Here is a 17,715-nt window from a genome sequence, read left to right on the forward strand (position 1 = left end):
GGAGAGTTACCGTGGAGACCTAGGCGCTGGCAATCGAGAGAAACCAAATCTGGTAGTTGCGGGTCACTCGAGCAGAGCGGGCCAACGCCTGGGCTCCCGAAGCCGATCCCCGCAGCGGGGAGCGCCGCGGCGACCATGGTCCTCTACGAGCTGTACTCGCACCCGGCGGAGCGCAGCTACCGCGCGGGGCTGTGCTCCAAGGCCGCCTTATTCCTGGTGCTGGTTACCGGCCTCACCTACATCCCACCGCTGTTCGTGGCCTTCCGGAGTCACGGTGAGCCCGGCCCGGCCCGGCCCGGCCCGAAGCCCTTCCCGGGGATGCGCCCCCCGCCCCAGTCCCAGGCCTCTAGATGGCCGTGCCGCCCCAAGGCCTCAGGCCCGAGCCATCTAGATGGCTCCCCATAACCCCAGGCCTTCCAGAAGCCCCCTCACATCCTGCCCCCCATTACCCCCAGACCCCTTCAGTGTGTCTCCCAAACACCGGCCAGACCCACGTGGTCCAGAAACCCCCACCCCAAACTGAGGCCATCTAGACACCCACCCTCATGTGCCCCTCCCAAACCTCACCCATGCTGCTCTCTGTACCCCAAAATCAAGGGGAGACCCCGGCATGCTCCCCTAGGCCTTGTTCCCCTAGCGGCCACCCACAGACTTCGACCCACATCCTCTGGCTCCCCTCCTGCCCTATCCCCTTGCGAAATGACGAGATCCCCCCAAACAAAGCACATGGTTTCGATTCTGAGCCCCTTGAGAACAGGGACTCCGTTGTTTTGGTCTTCCTTTATTCTCCTCACTTAGCACAGTGCCTGGAACATGCTAGGTCCTTTACAAATGCTTATTGACTGGCCTACTGATTTTATGCACCATCCCATTTGGCATAGATATCTTGTCCCTGAAATTAAGAACATGCATGCAAGGTTCCCTGCCCCCCCCCAAGAACTTCCTTTATGCAACCTGCCACATTCCCCCAAGAATCTGACTTCTTTCCCTACCCATCTCCTTTACTTCCCATTTTCCAGAATTTTTATAAATATAGAAATAGATATATAATATACATGAATGTGTATATACACGCATACAAATACAAGGTGTGTGTCAATCAATAAACATTTATTAAGTGTCTACATATATATGCCAGGCAATGCTAAGTTCTGGGGTTACAAAAAGGGGCAAGAGAGAGCCCTTGTCTTCAAAGAGCTATGAACAAACATGAAAATATAGGAATATAGCTTTGTTTTGGACTTATTTCACACATGTTGTATGTACAGATGTGCATACAACTTATTATATATAACATGTATTTTGTATATAATTGCAAATATTCTCTCTATAGAAATATTTATAGTTACACATATTGTTATATGTATAGTTTATATATAATATATGAAATTATATAGTTTATATATACTATATCATATATCAAATTATGTGTAAGAATATATTATATAGAACACCCATAATGTGTTACATATCATATATACACTTATATATATAGACTACATGCACAATTATATCTGTGTGTATATGTGTAAACATATACATATATACAAACAACTATATATGTGTATATCTATATCTCAAGAGCACATTTACAATTAGAAAGCAAGAAAGAAAAAGCATGTTTACACATACAGATCAACATATATGTTGCACTCCAGGCTTAGGCTCCTTTACAGTCAAACAATAAACATTTATTAAGGGCCCACACATCTTGTATTTGTATGTACCCCGTCCATGCATGAACTCTTCCACCCTTGAGCTGCCTGTCCTAATCCTGAATTCCTTATGGATTTGGAAACTGCCCTTCTCATCTTCCAAATTTGGCTCTCCAAGTTGGGACCAGTAAGTTTACTCTTGGCCTTCCCTTGTTGCCTATTTCTTCTCCCTGCTCTTGTTCTCAGTGGTGTCTCTTCACATCTCCCTGAGTCTTGTGCCTGCTCTCATCTGACATTGTAGCTTTCTTGTCCCCTTGTATCTATCTGCTTCTTGTTGATAAACATGCCTTGGGCTCCAGACTTCATTCTCTGTGGCTCAGTTCTGACTTCCATATTTTGTCTAGGTTTTTGGTTGAAGCGCAGTACCTATGAGGAGCAGCCAACTGTCCAGTATCTACATGAGGTGCTGTTAGTGGCTTTGTTGAGCTCCCCCTCTGGAGAATATCTAGCCTGGAGCACATTCCCCACTTTTAACCAGTTGCAAGGGGATAATCTTAGAGTCCCAGTAATATCGGTAGGTGGCTTCTATACTCTTTCTTTCTTTCTTTCTTTTTTTTAGTGAGGCAATTGGGATTAAGTGACTTGCCAAGGGTCACACAGCTAGTAAGTGTCAAGTGTCTGAGGCCGGATTTGAACTCAGGTCCTCCTGACTCCAGGGCCGGTGCTCTATCCCCTGTGCTACCTAGCTGCCCCTATACTCCTTCTAAAGCAGATTTTGTTACTGGAATTTTGTTTTGACATATTGATCATTTCCCAATAAATAACCTCCCATTAAAAAAAAAAACCAATCAGTTAAGCTAAACCATCTGATATCCTGATTGTTATGGACAAAAAAGGTAAATTTTCCACTCTTATGGTTTACCATTTCTTAACAGAAAGGAAGGTTATTTCAGCTCTCCGATTAAAAGTCCATTGAACTTGACCTGAATTCTTTTGCCTTGACTTCATTTACTTAATGTACTTAGGTATATATTGTTCCTTGAGTTTGCCTTTTTCACTGTACTTGAGTTCATACAAGTCTTTCTACATGTCTCTGAATTTTTCCCATTTGTCATTTCTGATAGTGAGATAAGACTATATTACGGTTATACCTGCAGAATTGAAAAGGTCCTCAGAGGCTATCCAGTCCAATCCTCACATTTCACAGAAGAAGAAAATGGATCCCAGAGAGGTTAATTTTTTGCTGGAAGTCACTCAGAGAAAAAATGGCACAGCCAGGACTAGAACTCAGACCCCTGACTCCAAATCGAGTGCTCTCTCCACCATGCCACACTGTCTTTTCCCACTTGTATGCTACTCTCTGTTGAGGCATTTCCATTCATTGGGTCTTTCTAGTTTCTTGCTGTTACAAATTCTTGCTGTAACAGCTATGACTATTTTGATGCAAATGGAAATTTCTGTCATTGACCTCCCTGGGGTATAAGCGCAGTGGTGGGATTTCTGACTCAAAGGGCCAGAATTTACAATTTAGTAAATTTTGTAGCATAATTCCAAATTATTTTCCAGAATGGTTGGATCAGTTCATATAGCTCCACCAGCAGTGGAGTGCCAGGTCTGGAGTCAGGAAGACTCATCTTCCTGAGTTCAGATCTGACCTTAGACACTTAGGAGCTGTGTGACCGTGGGCAAGCCATTTCACCCTGTTTTCCTCAGTTTCCTCATCAGTAAAAGGAGCTGGAGAAGGAAATAGCAAATCACTCAAGTATCTTTTCCAAGAAAACCCCAAATGAAGTCACAGAAAGTCAGACATGACTGAATAACAACTTCAGACTTATCACAAAGTGGCTGTCCAAATTATCTGTCACTGGGTAAAAAGCAGAATGAGGTATATGAAAGAGAAGAATAGTGCCAGACATCTCAGTAAATGTATACAAGAGGTAAACCTTTTATAGAGGATAAAAACCCTAGAAAAGAATTCATGATTTAATAAAGGAACATGAGGAAATTGATTACTAATTGGGCAGTAAATTAATTTAGATCTACATCTCACATCATATACCTTAGTGAATTCTAGCTGAATGATAGACCTCAGTTACACTGTAAGCTCCTAGACAACAAGTACTGGCTTTCGCTTTTCTCTGTGTTCCCATTACTTAGCACAGTGGCAGACACATAGTAGGCCCTTAATAAATGCTTCTTGACTTGACTAGACTTAAACATTTTTGGGGGTGGGGGTGGGGCAGTGAGGATTAAGTGACTTGCCCAAGGTCACACAGCTAGTGTCAAGTGTCTGAGGTCAGATTTGAACTCAGGTCGTCCTGAATCCAGGGCCAGTGCTTTATCTACTGCGCCACCTAGCTGCCCAACCTAAACATTTTTTTTAATTTTAAAGTAAGAAAATGAAATAATATGTTTATCTCAGTTGGATAGGAAGGTATCTTTTTAGTAAATAAGAACACTTAAAGACAAAATAAGCATATTTGATTAAAATTAAAAAATTTCTACACAACAAAAAAAATCAACATGAAAAGAAAAATAACAGATTAGTCGAAATACAGCAAATATAACCAATAAAAACTTGACATTTCAAATGTGGCCTGACCCAAAGAACAGTCATAGATGGTTTGGGGTCAGCTTAGAGGGAAGTCTCTAATGGATTGGCTGTACAGGAATTTTGTGCTTGACTTTTCACTGTTTAGTGACTTTGGTCATTTGTAGGTGACACAGTCATTTAATCAACAAGCATTTACTAAGTGCCTGCTCTATGCCAGGAACTGGGTAGGCACAGAGAACAGTACAAAGACAATAAATGAAATAATCTCAATTCTTAAGGAGCTTATATTTTAACAGTGGAGACAATAAAGACATATATAAATATAAGGGTTTGATAGTTGAGGAAATTGCCTCTATCAAGGCAGGTGGGAGGGAAAGCAAAGTAGTTTGAGAGCTAGGGCATGAGGGGCAGCTAGGTGGCACAGTGGATAAAGCACCAGCCCTGGATTCAGGAGTACCTGAGTTCAAATCCGACCTCAGACACTTAACACACACTTACTAGATGTGTGACCCTGGGCAAGTCACTTAACCCCAATTGCCTCACCAAAAAAAAAAAAAAAGAACCACTGCTGAGTGCAGGAATACAAATACACACATAAGTATATATAGGATTAGTATAAAAAGGATAAATTCCTTAGTGAAATACAAGGTAGTTTGGGAGAGAGGGTATTAGGAGCTGGGGCAATCAAGAAAAGCTTCCCGGAGAAGCAGTACCAGGTAGTTTTGAGAATGATTACTTGATGATAATCTTTAAGATATTGTGATGCTCCAGATACCCTTAATTCATAACTTTTTTCATTATCTCTCTTAAAGTCCTTGACTTTTTGTTCCTGTGTGTAAATGTTGTTCTATATTCAATTAAACCTATCTGATTGTAGGAAGTATCTTCTTGTGCTTTGGTTTAGCTCTAAATAAGGATTGGGGCTGGACCTGTGATTTCAATGGTTTAGGAAATTCCCTAGTAAGGAAATACAGATTGTATAGTCAAGTCAAACACATCAACCCATTGGCCATTTCTGAAAATGCATGTTTCATTTCATGCCTCTGGTCCTGACTCTGTCAAGGTAGGGGAGGTGGTGTTTACTTGAGATAGTAATTGCTGGCACCTAACATAGTATTCTCAAGTTAGGCAAAGTGCTTTATGCATGTAAATTTGTTTGGTCTCACACCCTTCTGTGAGGTGGGCACTTAGATCCCCATTTTACAGGTGAAACTAGGCCCTAAGGAAGTCAAGGGATCTGTCCAGGTTCACCCAGGTTTTATCAAGAATAAGAGACAGGATTTGAGCCCAGCTCCACTAACTCTGACTAGTCTCCATTAGCTTCTTTGTTGATTCTCGAGAGTTTTCTAAGTAAACCAACAAATCATCTGCAAAATGGCATGATTTTGCCCCCCCTTTTGCTAATATTTATTCTCATAATTTGTTTTTCCTGTTATATTGCAATATTTCTAGTATTTTGTTAAATGAGTGGAGACAGAGGGCATCCTTGCTAATTTAGTCCTGCTGTTATTTGGGAATATTCTAGTGTTTCTAGCCCTTGGTTTGAGATAAATACTTTTAATCATATTCAGAAAAGATCATTCACTCCTATACTTTTTGTGTATTTTTAATACAAAATACATCTTAAAATGTATCAATTATGTAATTGTGTTGTTTTTATTATTTGTGTAATTAATTTTACCATTTGTGTTCTTAATGTTGAACTAGTCCTGAGCATCCCTAGTATAAATCCACCGTGATCATAATGAATAATTTTTTGATATATTACTATACAGTCATATTTTTATATTTTCTTTAGGATTTTCTACATTTTTATATCAATATTCACTTGTGATATGTCTATACTCTCTTTACTTTTTCCCTTCCCTGGTTTAGGCATCAGAACCATAATTTCTAATATTAGTTTTGAAGAGCACTTTCTTCCTTCATTTTGGAGAACAATTTTGTGGCATAAGGATTTGTTTATTCCTTAAATGTTTGATGAAGTTCACTTAAGAATTGAATCTGGTTCTTATTGATGAAATTTTTTCTTTTACAAATTCATTTATTGCTTCCTTGATTTTTCTTTGTGAGATGAATTTGTCTAAAATGTCTATTCCCTGTTTTATTAACTATATTCTATTTTATAGATATTGAATCATTTCATCTAAATTTTCTCCTAGAGTTTTTGTACCATGGATTTTCCACAGCTATTGGAATGTGGAACTGGTAGAATCCATAGGCCAATAAGGAATGCATGATGAACAAAAGAAAGTGAATACACAAATAAATTCATGGAAATTGGTGAGAGGCAGTGTGGAATAGTGGAAAGAACAGTGGTTTGGAATTGGAGAACCTCCAGCGAGTGAGAGGAATAAGTGTAGGCAAAGGTGAAGAAAAGTAGAAGACATTTTAGCTTATTGTGAAAGGGGATATAATTCAGCAGTGAGTTCCGACATTGTTGTTTTAAAACATACACAGGAGTGCAGAAGCCCCAAACCAATCCTAATCTACTTCTCACCTATAATTTAATTTGGTTTTGCCTAATTAGTATAGCTATGTAGTAATAATACTGTGCATTTGGATAAGGGGTTTGGTCTTTTTTTAATGTTTTTACCTGAACTTTTTCATTTATCTTCACAAAAGTCTAATGAAGTAAGGCAAATAGAAAATCCTCATTTTATACAAATGAAGTTACAGAGAAGATAAGTGATTTTTCTGAGAGCTTCAGAGATGGATGAGAGCTCAGAAGTCATCTAGTCTAATCCATACCTGAGCAAGAATCTTTTCACAATGATTCAAATAATCAGTTAATCAATAAATATTTACTAAGCACCTATTAGGTGCTAGGCATTGAAGATACAAAGAAAAAACTGCAGAGTCTGTGTCCTCAAGGGACTTGTCTGTCAAGAGAAACAACACGTAAATATCTATTTTTATATAAAATTAACTGAAGGTAATTCAGGGAGGGGGAGACACTAGCAATGGGGGTGATTAGGGAAGGCCTCATGGAGGATATGTTGCTTGAGCTGAGCTTTGAAGGAACATATAACATACTCAATAAATGCTCAACCTAGCCTTTGAAGGCCTTTAGTGAGGCCAAAGATACTATCTCCTGAGGCAGACTGTGGCACTTTGGGATAGTAAATCTTTAGGAACATTTTACTTATATCAAATTTGCCATCTCATTTTTTTTTTTGGCGGGGAAATGGGGCTTAAGTGACTTGCCCAGGGTCACACAGCTAGTAAGTGTCAAGTGTCTGAGGTCGGATTTGAACTCAGGTCCTCCTGAATCCAGGGCCGGTGCTTTATCCACTGCGCCACCTAGCTGCCCCTACTTATATCAAATTTATATCTGCCATTCTGTTGTCACTTCTACTCTTACAGACCAAGCAGAACAAGCCTAATCCCTTTTTCAAATCCTAGCCTTCCAAGAGGAGGAAGAGGAGGGAGGAGTAGATCATCACAGGACAAAACCCACTGCTGGTCAGCATGGAAGCTTTGACCTGCTTCATTTCTCACCTGGGCTGGTCTACCCCTTCTTAGACAGCTTGGTGGCCCCCCTCCATACTGCTGCCTTTAGCTCTAGTTGTAGCTTAGAACTCTTGAGCTTAGAAGCCTTGGCCTCCCCAGTAGCAGTGATTGCCATACTCAGCCTGTACTTCATAATGAAAATGTGCTTCTCTAAGTTTTTTTCTTCTCCACTATGAGCATCTCCAGGTCCTTTAAGCTCTCCCTATATGGATGCTCTCAAAGCCTTTCAGTGTCTTGGTTCCTGTTAGTGCTTCTTGTTGTTCAGTCATTTTTCTGTCATGTCTGACTCTTGGTGACCCCATTTGGGGTTTTCATGGCAAAGATACTGAAGTGGTTTGTCATTTCCTTCTCCAGCCCATTTTTTTTTTTACATATAAGGTATTTTTTTTTCCGTTACATGTAAAGATAGTTCTCAACTTTTGTTTATACAAGCTTTATAATTTCATATTTTTCTCCCTCCCTCCCCTCCCTCCCCCCTCCCCTAGACAGCAGGTAATCTGATATAGGTTATATCTATATATCTATATCTATATATACATATATAGATATATATACATATACACACATATATATACACATATAACATTAATCCTATTTCTGCATTAGTCCTGTTATAAGAGAAAAAATTAGAGAAATGATGAAAAACCTCAAAATAGAAAAAAACAACAGCACCAAAAACAAAAGAAATAGTATGGTTCATTCAGCATCTATACTCCGCAGTTCTTTTTTTTTTTTTTCTTGGATTTGGAGATCCTCTTCTATCATGAGTTCCCTGGAACTCTTCTGTACCATTGCATTGGTGAGAAGAATATAGTCCATCATAGTAGATCAACACTCAATGTTGATGATACTGTGTACGATGTTCTTCTGGTTCTGCTCATCTCACTCATCATCAGCTCACACAAGACCCTCCATCTCCAGCCCATTTTACAGATGAGGAACTGAGGCAAACAGGGTAAAGCGACTCACCCAGGGTCACACAGCTAGTAAGCATCTGAGGCTGGGTTTGAATTCAGATCTTCTTGACTTCAGGCCCAGCACTCTTATCTACTGTATCACCTAACTGCCCCTATAGTGCTTAAAATTCAGTAAAGTTAGTGCTTAAAGTTCACTGAAATGCTCAGATATTATTATTCATTCATTTATTCATTTATTTTTCTGGGGCAATGTGACTTGCCCAGGGTCACACAGCTAGTAAGTGTCAAGTGTCTGAGGCTGGATTTGAACTCAGATCCTCCTGAATCCAGGGCCGGTGCATTATCCACTGCTCCACCGAGCTACCTCCCCCCCCCCTTTTCCTTCTTATAAGGTGATAGTTAATGCTTATTCTTTTACACTGCCTTTTAAAAATAATTGCATTGTTTCATATACAGATTGTCTTTTCCAGTCTCAAAAAGTTCCACAAGTTTATAATTCCATCTTCAAAGAATAAGTGTTATTTGTTTCTCAACACTTTGACAGCACGAGTTTCTAATTTTTTTTGCCACATCCATATTTTTTTCCAGACTAACTGCTGAAGAGTTGTCACTGGCTTTTTTTTTTTTTACTTGAGAAATTAATATTTTGAACCCATTTGTAAAACCTGGCATTTGAACTTCAAGGCTAGTCTCAGTTGCCTTTTTCCTGATCATCCCAGTTGTTCTGCTCCTCCCAATGAAATTACTTTGTATTTATTTACCTGCATATATATTGTATCCTCCTACTAGAATGTAAGCTCTTTAAAGGCAGAGACTGTTCATGGCATCTAGTACAGTGTCTTGCTCATAATAATTGCTTAAAAAATTCTTATTGAGTTGAATTTCATCTTACTAGAATCAACCAAACCATTGATAAAAATACTAGCTATTAAAAGTCTTAAATAGCCCAAGGCAGCAAGAGTGAGTTCCTGTATATTTCACTTGAGATCTTTCAGGTTGACATCAAACCATTAATGACTGATCTTTGGGTCTGACTATTCTATAGATTTTGAATCCAACCCACTCTACTATCAACTAGCCCACATATCACCATCTTGTCCACGTGAACAATCTGAACTATTGCATTTCCCTGATCTACACATCTGATAACTCTTTAAAAAAAAGTTAATCTGGGTATGACTTGTCCCTGATAAAGCTGCATTAAATGTGTGTTAGTTTATTTTATTGATATCTTTTGTTTTTATATCACTTTAATTTGTTTTGAATATATCCCTTCCCCCAAGGAATAAGCCATCTCTAAAGGTAACCATGAATTAAAAAAAAAAGAAAAGTCAGTGTGTCAAAATTAGCCAATTCCTCCACTGAGTCTGACAGTATAGGCAATGTTCCACATCTCCAGAAAGGGAGTTCATTTGTCTAAATCTTTTTCCAGGTAGGCACCTAGATGGGTCATTACAATTATGTAGCATTTCATTTGGGTGTCATTGTTACACTTTCCATTTACATTGTTGCAGTCATGGTATAAAATGTTTTCTTAATTAGGTTTACTTTGTTCTGCATCAGTTCATGACATCCCATGATTCTTTTCTTCATATTCATTGTGTCTTATAGTACAGTAAAATTCCATTGTATTGATGTGCCAAATTTTGTTTAGCCATTCCCTAATTGATGGGCATACTTTATTTACACTATTCTCATAAAGAAGTTATGTTGCTGGCACTTTGTGATCACCATTTCCTTCTATTATTGTTCACTAACTATTTCTCTAATAATAAAATCAAGAATTTGCCAGGAATAGAAATCAAGTTCATTGGCCTATAGTTAGCAGACTTGAATTCCAGTAATATTTGTCATTCAGTCCTGAGGCATCTCTCCCATTCTTAATGATCTTTCAAAGAACACTGACTGTGTTTCAACTTCCCAGTAGCCATTTTTGTTCTGTTCATTCCAGTCTGATGATTGTTGTCTTTGGAAGTGAAAACAGAAGTTAAATACAAGTTAAGCAGCTCTGTCATCTGTCTTTTGTCAGTTTTCTTCATTCTTTCCCAGCTTTGATTCTCCTCTTTTCCCCAGTATAGCTTTTAAAAATTACCTTTTTTTCAGTTAGGTTTCTTTCCTCCTAATTCTGAGCATAAACATTTCTGGCACTGTTCTTACAGAATCATGCTGCCATTTTTGGCATCACCTAGATCTGCTTCTTCCTTCTGTACCTGTCTTTAACAATTTTAATTTAATCTCTAATTCTCTGTTCATTCACACCAGTCTTTTTAGAGAGCTATATTTATATGCCTCATAAAAATATTTTCTCTCTGTGTCTTCAGAATTTCATTCTTGAAAGCTTTCCATCTCTTCTGGATTGACTTTTTCTATAAAATTTGATCCATAGGATCCAATTTTTCCTTTCTTGGAGACCTATGTAATCTGCTTTTCGGAAAGTAAATGTTCATACATAGCTTTTGTCTTCCTTCATCACACATTCCAGTAGAAGTGATCACTTGTCCCCCAAGGTTCCCTTCACTTCTACTTCAGCAGCAAATTCCTCCCATTAGTGAGATTGGGTCCACCATAGCAGTTTGTCTTGTTGGTTCCTTCACCATTGAAGGATGAAAGTATTATTAAGAGAAGCTAAGAAGTTCTTAGCTTCTCAACTTTTGGCAGAGATTTTCCCCAGTGACTGGAAAATTGAAGTCAATCATGGAGCATTTATTAGGTGCCAGGCCTTGAGGGTAAGTATTAGGGGTATAAAGAAAGGCAAAAACCAGTCATTGTTCTCAAGGAACTCAGAGTCTAATGTGGGAGACATCTACATCTCACTCTCATCATCATCATCATCATCATCATCTACTTCGAGGGGCAATGAGGGTTAAGTGACTTGCCCAAGGTCACACAGTTTCAGGTGTCTGAGGCCTGATTTGAACTCAAGTCCTCCTGAATCCAGGGCCGGTGCTTTATCCACTACACAACCTAGCTGCCCCTTGCTTTGATCTCAATAACATTTTTTAACTTAGCTGTCTCACTTGTAAAAGTTTGCAAAGTGGGACAGCTAGGTGACGCAGTGGATAGAGCACCGGCCCTGGAGTCAGGAGGACCTGAGTTCAAATTCGGCCTCAGACACTTTACAAACTTACTAGTTGTGTGACCCTGGGCAAGTCACTTAACCCCAATTGCCTCACAAAAAAAAAAAAGTTTGCAAAGTTTCATATGCCTTTAGCAGTTCTTTTTTTCTGGATATTGAGAACATTTTCTATCATGAGTTCTTTGAAGTTGTTTTGGATCATTGTACTGCTGAGAAGAGCCAAGTCTATCATCATTGTTCATCACACAATGTTGCTGTTACTGTGTACAATGTTCTCCTGGTTCTGTTCCTCCTCTCGGTCAGCATCAGTTCATGTAAGTCCTTCCAGGTTTCTTGAAGGGGGCTCTTTAAAGACAAGTCTGTTGAGCAGGAAGGAAACTGAAGATGCTCATTTGGTGAGGTGCCTCGGGCAGGAACAGGGCATTTCAGTGCTAGTTTCCTTAGCTTATTTCTGGGAGGGAATGAAGTGGTATGATGGGTTTGAATCCTGCCTCAGGTACTTAATTAGCTATGTAAATCACTTAATCTGTGTGCCTCAGTTTCCTCATTTTTAAAATGGGATAAGGTGGATCAGTGGAAAAGAATAGGTACAAATTACACTATAGTATATAGTATATGATAAAACCAAATATCCAAGCTTTTGGGTATTTTTGTTGTTTTTAAAAAAAAAATTAAGGTCCAAGCTTTTGGAACAAAAAGTCATTACTTGACAAAAACTGCTGGGAAAACTGGAAAACAGTATGGTAGAGACTAGGTATAGATCAGAATCTCACACTATATACTAAAATAAGGTCAAAATGGGTACATGATTTACATATAAAGAATGACACCATAAACAAATTAAGAGACTATGGAATCGTTTATCTGTCAGATTTATGGGCAGAGGAAGAATTTAGGACCAAAGAACATGTGGAGAGTAAAACAAAATGTAAAATGGATCATTTTGATTATATAAAATTTAAAAGCTTTTGCACAAACAAAACTAATATAACCAAGATCAGGGAAATGCAAAATAAAACAACTCTGAGGTATCACCTTATATCTATCAGAGTGGCAAATATAACAAAAATGGAAAATATTGGATGTTGGAGGGGATCTAGGAAAACTGGGATGTTAATTCACTGTTAGTGCGGTTGTGAAAAGATCCAACTATTCTGGAGAGCAATTTGGAACTATGCCCAAAGGGCTATAGAACTGTACATGCCCTTTGATCTGGCAATACCACTGTTAGGTTTATATCCCAAAGACATCCCCAAAAAGGGAAAAAGACCTATTTGTACAAAAATATTTATAGACACTCTCTTTGTGGTGGCTAAGAATTGGAAATCAGGGCAGCTAGGTGGCACAGTGGATAAAGCACTGGCCCTGGATTCAGGAGGAGCTGAGTTCAAATCTGGCCTCAGACACATGACACTTACTAGCTGTGTGACCCTGGGCAAGTCACTTAACCCTCATTGCCCTGCAAAAAAAAAAGAAGAAGAAGAAGAAAGAAAGAAAGAAAAGAGAATTGAAAATCAAAGAATGTCCATCAATTGGGGAATGGCTAAACAAGCTGTGGTATATGATGGTGATGGAATATTATTGTGCTACAAGAAATAACAAACAGGATGATTTCAGAAAGGCCTAGAAAGACTTGTATGAACTGATATATAATGAAGTAAGCAGAACCAAGAGAACATTGTGTGGTGAGTATTGTTTGATGAAGAACTGTGAAATACTTAACTATTCTCCAGGTGATTTCTTTTTTTTTTCTTTTTTTGGGGGTCAATGAGGGTTAAGTGACTTGCTCAGGGTCACACAGCTAATAGGTATCAAGTGTCTGAGACTGGATTTGAACTCAGGGCCTCCTGAATCCAGGGCCAGTGCTTTATCTACTGCACCACCTAGCCGCCCCCAATACTTAACTATTCTCAACAATATAATAATCCAAGACAATCCCAAAGGACTATTGATGAAACATACTATCCACCTCCAAAGAAAGAACTGATATTGGTGGAACACAGACTAAAGCATGCTATTTTTCACTTTCTTTCATTTTTTCTTTTATTCAAGTTTTCTTATAAAAAATGACTAATATGGTAAGGTTTTCCATAATCATACATGTATAACCTATATCTGATTGCTTATCACCTCAGGGAAGGGGGAAGGGAGGGAGGGAATGAGGGATAAAAATTGGAACCTAAAACTATAAATAAAAATGTTTATTACTTTAAAAATGCTAAATGAGGGGCAGCTAGGTTGCGCAGTGGATAGAGCACCAGCCCTGGAGTCAGGAGTACCTGAGTTCAAATCCGACCTCAGACACTTAACACTTACTAGCTGTGTGACCCTGGGCAAGTCACTTAACCCCAATTGCCTCACTAAAAAAAAAAAATGCTAAATAAAATAAAATGGGAGGACAATAGCACTTATCTCCCAGAGCTATTGTGAGTATTATATGAGATATGTTAAGTGCTTTGCAAACTTTAAAGCACTATAGAAAGGTTAGCTATTGTTGTTATTGAGTGATGATTATGTTTTGTAGTATCTGTGACTTGATTTTTTTTTTTTATTTTAGTGAGGCAATTGGGGTTAAGTGACTTGCCCAGGGTCACACAGCTAGTAAGTGTTAAGTGTCTGAGGCCGGATTCGAACTCAGGTACTCCTGACTACAGGGCCGGTGCTCTATCCACTGTGCCACCTAGCTGCCCCTTGATTTTTTTTTAATCACTAAGCCAGCATTTCACTTAACAGGATTTGAGGCCCTCCAAACTCACCTTATCTCTTGAAGGAATATGTAGGACTAGAGAAAATGAGAATCAAAGTCTAGTCAGGCTATAGGAAAATGGATGGAGATCTATTTAAAATATCTAAAAGGAAAGGAGCAGTTTGCATGCCAAGGGAATACTGAGAGGCTAGAGAGAGTCCTTAGCTTCACTGCCTGAGGAATGAGAGGTAGGAAAGCAGAAATAAGCTTAGTGATAAACAATCCCCAGTGGGGGAGAATTTATAAATCACCTCCCTAGAAAACTTGATCTTTCTTTAAGTCAGAATGGGAGGAAATTGGTCACATCTGTGGATGTCTGTATTTTTCTGATTAAGTACTGATTTGACATATGCCTACTTTAGAATGATATTATTTAAAGGAAACTGTTCTCTGTGTCTCTAAAGCCAGATACTCCAGAATTTGGGTATATGTGTAGTATAAAGGAAAGAACAGTTGAGGGGGGTTGGGAGGTTCAAAATCTAATCCCAACTCTGTTTCAAACTATGACTTTGGTAAAGTCATTCCACCCAACTCTTCCTCAATTTCCTCTTATGTAGAGCGAGGAAATTGAACTAGTTTATTACTAAAGTCCTCCATGTCTGAGAAAAATCCATAAATTCTGGAGCCAGTTCCAGTTTTAGTTCTGACCTTTAGCTTATGGTGTGACTATGGGCAAGTTTCCTAACCTCTCCTACCTCAGTTTTGTTACCTGTAAATGGGCATGATATTCACTCTACCTATTTCATAAAGGATCAGATTTTATGTTAGAATCAAATGAGAGAGTTAGGCCATACTTTGTGTGCTTAGGGAGTTGTTGTTTCCCCCACTACATAAAGCAATTTCTCCTTCAAAGCAAGATGCAAATAGATTTTTGTGAGTATTCTGAAATATAAATTAGCTTTTGGAAATAAGGATTCTCTCCCCAACCCCCTACCATAGCCATTCCATATTTTCCTTTCCAGCTACTACACTTTGGTTTCAAACAGTTGGAACTGAAGCTTTAATCATTTTTCCATACTCTGATGTGAAACCTCTTTTTGTTTTGTTTTTTTTAATAACAGTGATAAATTGGAGACAATAAACTAACTCCCAGGTAAAGGTCTGAGTCCAGCTCAGTGACTGGCTACTCATAGGAGGAGTTGTATCTGCACATCCCATAGAAAGAGCATGATTGGGGCAGCTAAGTGGCACAGTGGATAGAACATGGGCCCTGGAGTCAGGAGAACCTGAGTTCAAATCTGGGCTCAGACACTTGACATTTACTAGCTGTGTGACCCTGGGCAAGTCACTTAACCCCAATTGCCTCACCAAAATAACAAAACAAAACATTTAAAATTCTTTAACCCTCATTGCCCCGGGAAGGAAGGAAGGAAGGAAGGAAGGAAGGAAGGAAGGAAGGAAGGAAGGAAGGAAGGAAGAAAGAAAGAAAGAAAGAAAGAAAGAAAGAAAGAAAGAAAGAAAGAAAGAAAGAAAGAAAGAAAGAAAGAAAGAAAGAAAGAAAGAAAGAACATGATTCTCCTGTCTTATTTGGGGCTTGTTTGTGAGCAATGTGAGCTGGGCTCTATACAAATCAGATCTTGTCCTCAGAGGACTTAGACCAGAAGAGATAGACACTTCTCTTAACGTTGCCACCTCTCTGGGGCTGCTTCAGAAATCTTGCTATTAACACCCTCCTTTTGTTAGATCCTTTGACCGTCGCTAGTTCTTGGCACCTAAGAGGTGACATTTTGGTGGACCTCAGTAGATATGTCAATACACTTTATGTTCTTTTTGTATTTTGATATAAGAAAAACTACAACTCAGTTCTGTTTTCTCAGGGGCCACTGGAGACAGAGGTGGTGACTAGAGGAGCAAAAGCTGATTTTGGACATATCTGTATCTATTTGTTTGTGATTCTTCTTAAAGAGTTTAAGGGTTGGATTGTAATGTCTTCCAGGCTAGAGAAGAAGACAGGAACCTCGACGGGAAAATGGATCAATTATATTTCAAATTAGATCTTCCACTGAAGCCTAATGAGCATGTCCTCGGGATCCAGCTCATTCTGACCTTTTCTTATGAGCTGACTGTGAGTACCTTTCTTATGAAGCCTTTGCCTGGGGTGGGGTGGGTGTTGGGGGGGAATCCCATTCCTACTGCATTTCCCACTTCAGTCCCACCCTCTGTAGAACAGAGAAGAAGAATGTCTGTGGTTGGAGGGATCAGGGTCTCTGCCTCCTTATTCTACTAGGTAGACCTTGGCTGTTCTGAGCCTATTTTCTGGCCTAGTTTGGGCTTGAATGGCTTGAACTTGTCCCATTTGGTTCTATTGATCATCTGAGTTCAGAATATTCATTGGCCAAGTGCCAATGGAGGAAGAGAGCATCTGAGACCACTGGCTTCTAGAACTTAAGCCCCTGAAGATTTGGCCACAGCTTAGTTGTCTCTGATAAATCATTCTTTCAGAGGATGTCCAGATTTGCGATGCAGACCATGGCCTTTATCCAGTCATACTTCCCTGTCCCAGGTGCCAAATTGTACATGAATGGAGACCTGAAGCTGCAACAGAAGCAGCCTTTGAAATATCGTGGGATAGATGACAGATACAACGTAAGCTGTTTCTCTTTCTTTATGAGTTCTGCTGCCTTTTATTAGTTACTGTTTATAAATTGCTTTGAAGTAGGAGAAAATGAATGTTGCACATATATTCCTTAGGGTAACATGGAGCAGCCTGGAATATTCAACAGCAATCGCTATATATAGGATGAATAGACAGAGGTGAAGGGGGAGGGGAGTGGGGGTGGGGGTGGGGGTGGGACACCTATGCTTTTACTAAAAAGCTATGATTAGGTAACCAGAATAAGACCCACCTTTTAGAAACCCAGATTAAACCAGAGAAGATAGTGGTGGATGGGTATTTTAAAGAGTGATGGTGAAATGGTGAAGACAAATTCTAGGTAATGAAGGTTAGGAATGACAAGGGCAGCACTGATATTGAATGTGAAGAAGCTTGAGGTCATTGTGGACCATAAGCTGACTATGCCTCAATAGCTACCTTGACATAGGCTGTAAGTCAGCAGAACTGACTAACATGAGATGGCAGTGAAGTGACCCCTTCCCCACCCTCAGCATGATACTGTCTGTGGAAGGCAGTGTAGCACACTTGAGTAGAGCTTTGGCCTGGGAATCAGGAGACCAGCACTCTAATCTTGTTGTGCCTCTGACTAGTTGTATAACCTTGGGCAAGTGATATCTTCCATATGGGCTGCAGGTTGTTT

The 17,715-nt window shown here is 39.4% G+C and overlaps 2 protein-coding genes across 2 annotated transcripts in view; both read left to right on the forward strand.

The window, feature by feature from the left end:
- TMEM231 (transmembrane protein 231) overlaps positions 1–17,715 on the forward strand; it is a 25,509-nt gene continuing 7,794 nt past the window's right edge. The window contains exons 1-4 of the mRNA XM_043987453.1: positions 1–274; positions 2,060–2,229; positions 16,398–16,526; positions 16,904–17,047. Coding sequence (XP_043843388.1) covers positions 136–274; positions 2,060–2,229; positions 16,398–16,526; positions 16,904–17,047 — 582 coding nt within the window. The 5' untranslated portion in view covers positions 1–135. The remainder of the gene's footprint in view (positions 275–2,059; positions 2,230–16,397; positions 16,527–16,903; positions 17,048–17,715) is intronic.
- The window catches only part of LOC122742883 (carbohydrate sulfotransferase 6-like), a 27,839-nt gene continuing 27,056 nt past the window's right edge, over positions 16,933–17,715 (forward strand). Inside the window, exon 1 of the mRNA XM_043987451.1 lies at positions 16,933–17,047. Coding sequence (XP_043843386.1) covers positions 17,034–17,047 — 14 coding nt within the window. The 5' untranslated portion in view covers positions 16,933–17,033. The remainder of the gene's footprint in view (positions 17,048–17,715) is intronic.

The sequence above is a fragment of the Dromiciops gliroides genome, chromosome 2 (assembly GCF_019393635.1).
Source record: "Dromiciops gliroides isolate mDroGli1 chromosome 2, mDroGli1.pri, whole genome shotgun sequence".
Lineage (NCBI taxonomy): Eukaryota > Metazoa > Chordata > Mammalia > Microbiotheria > Microbiotheriidae > Dromiciops > Dromiciops gliroides.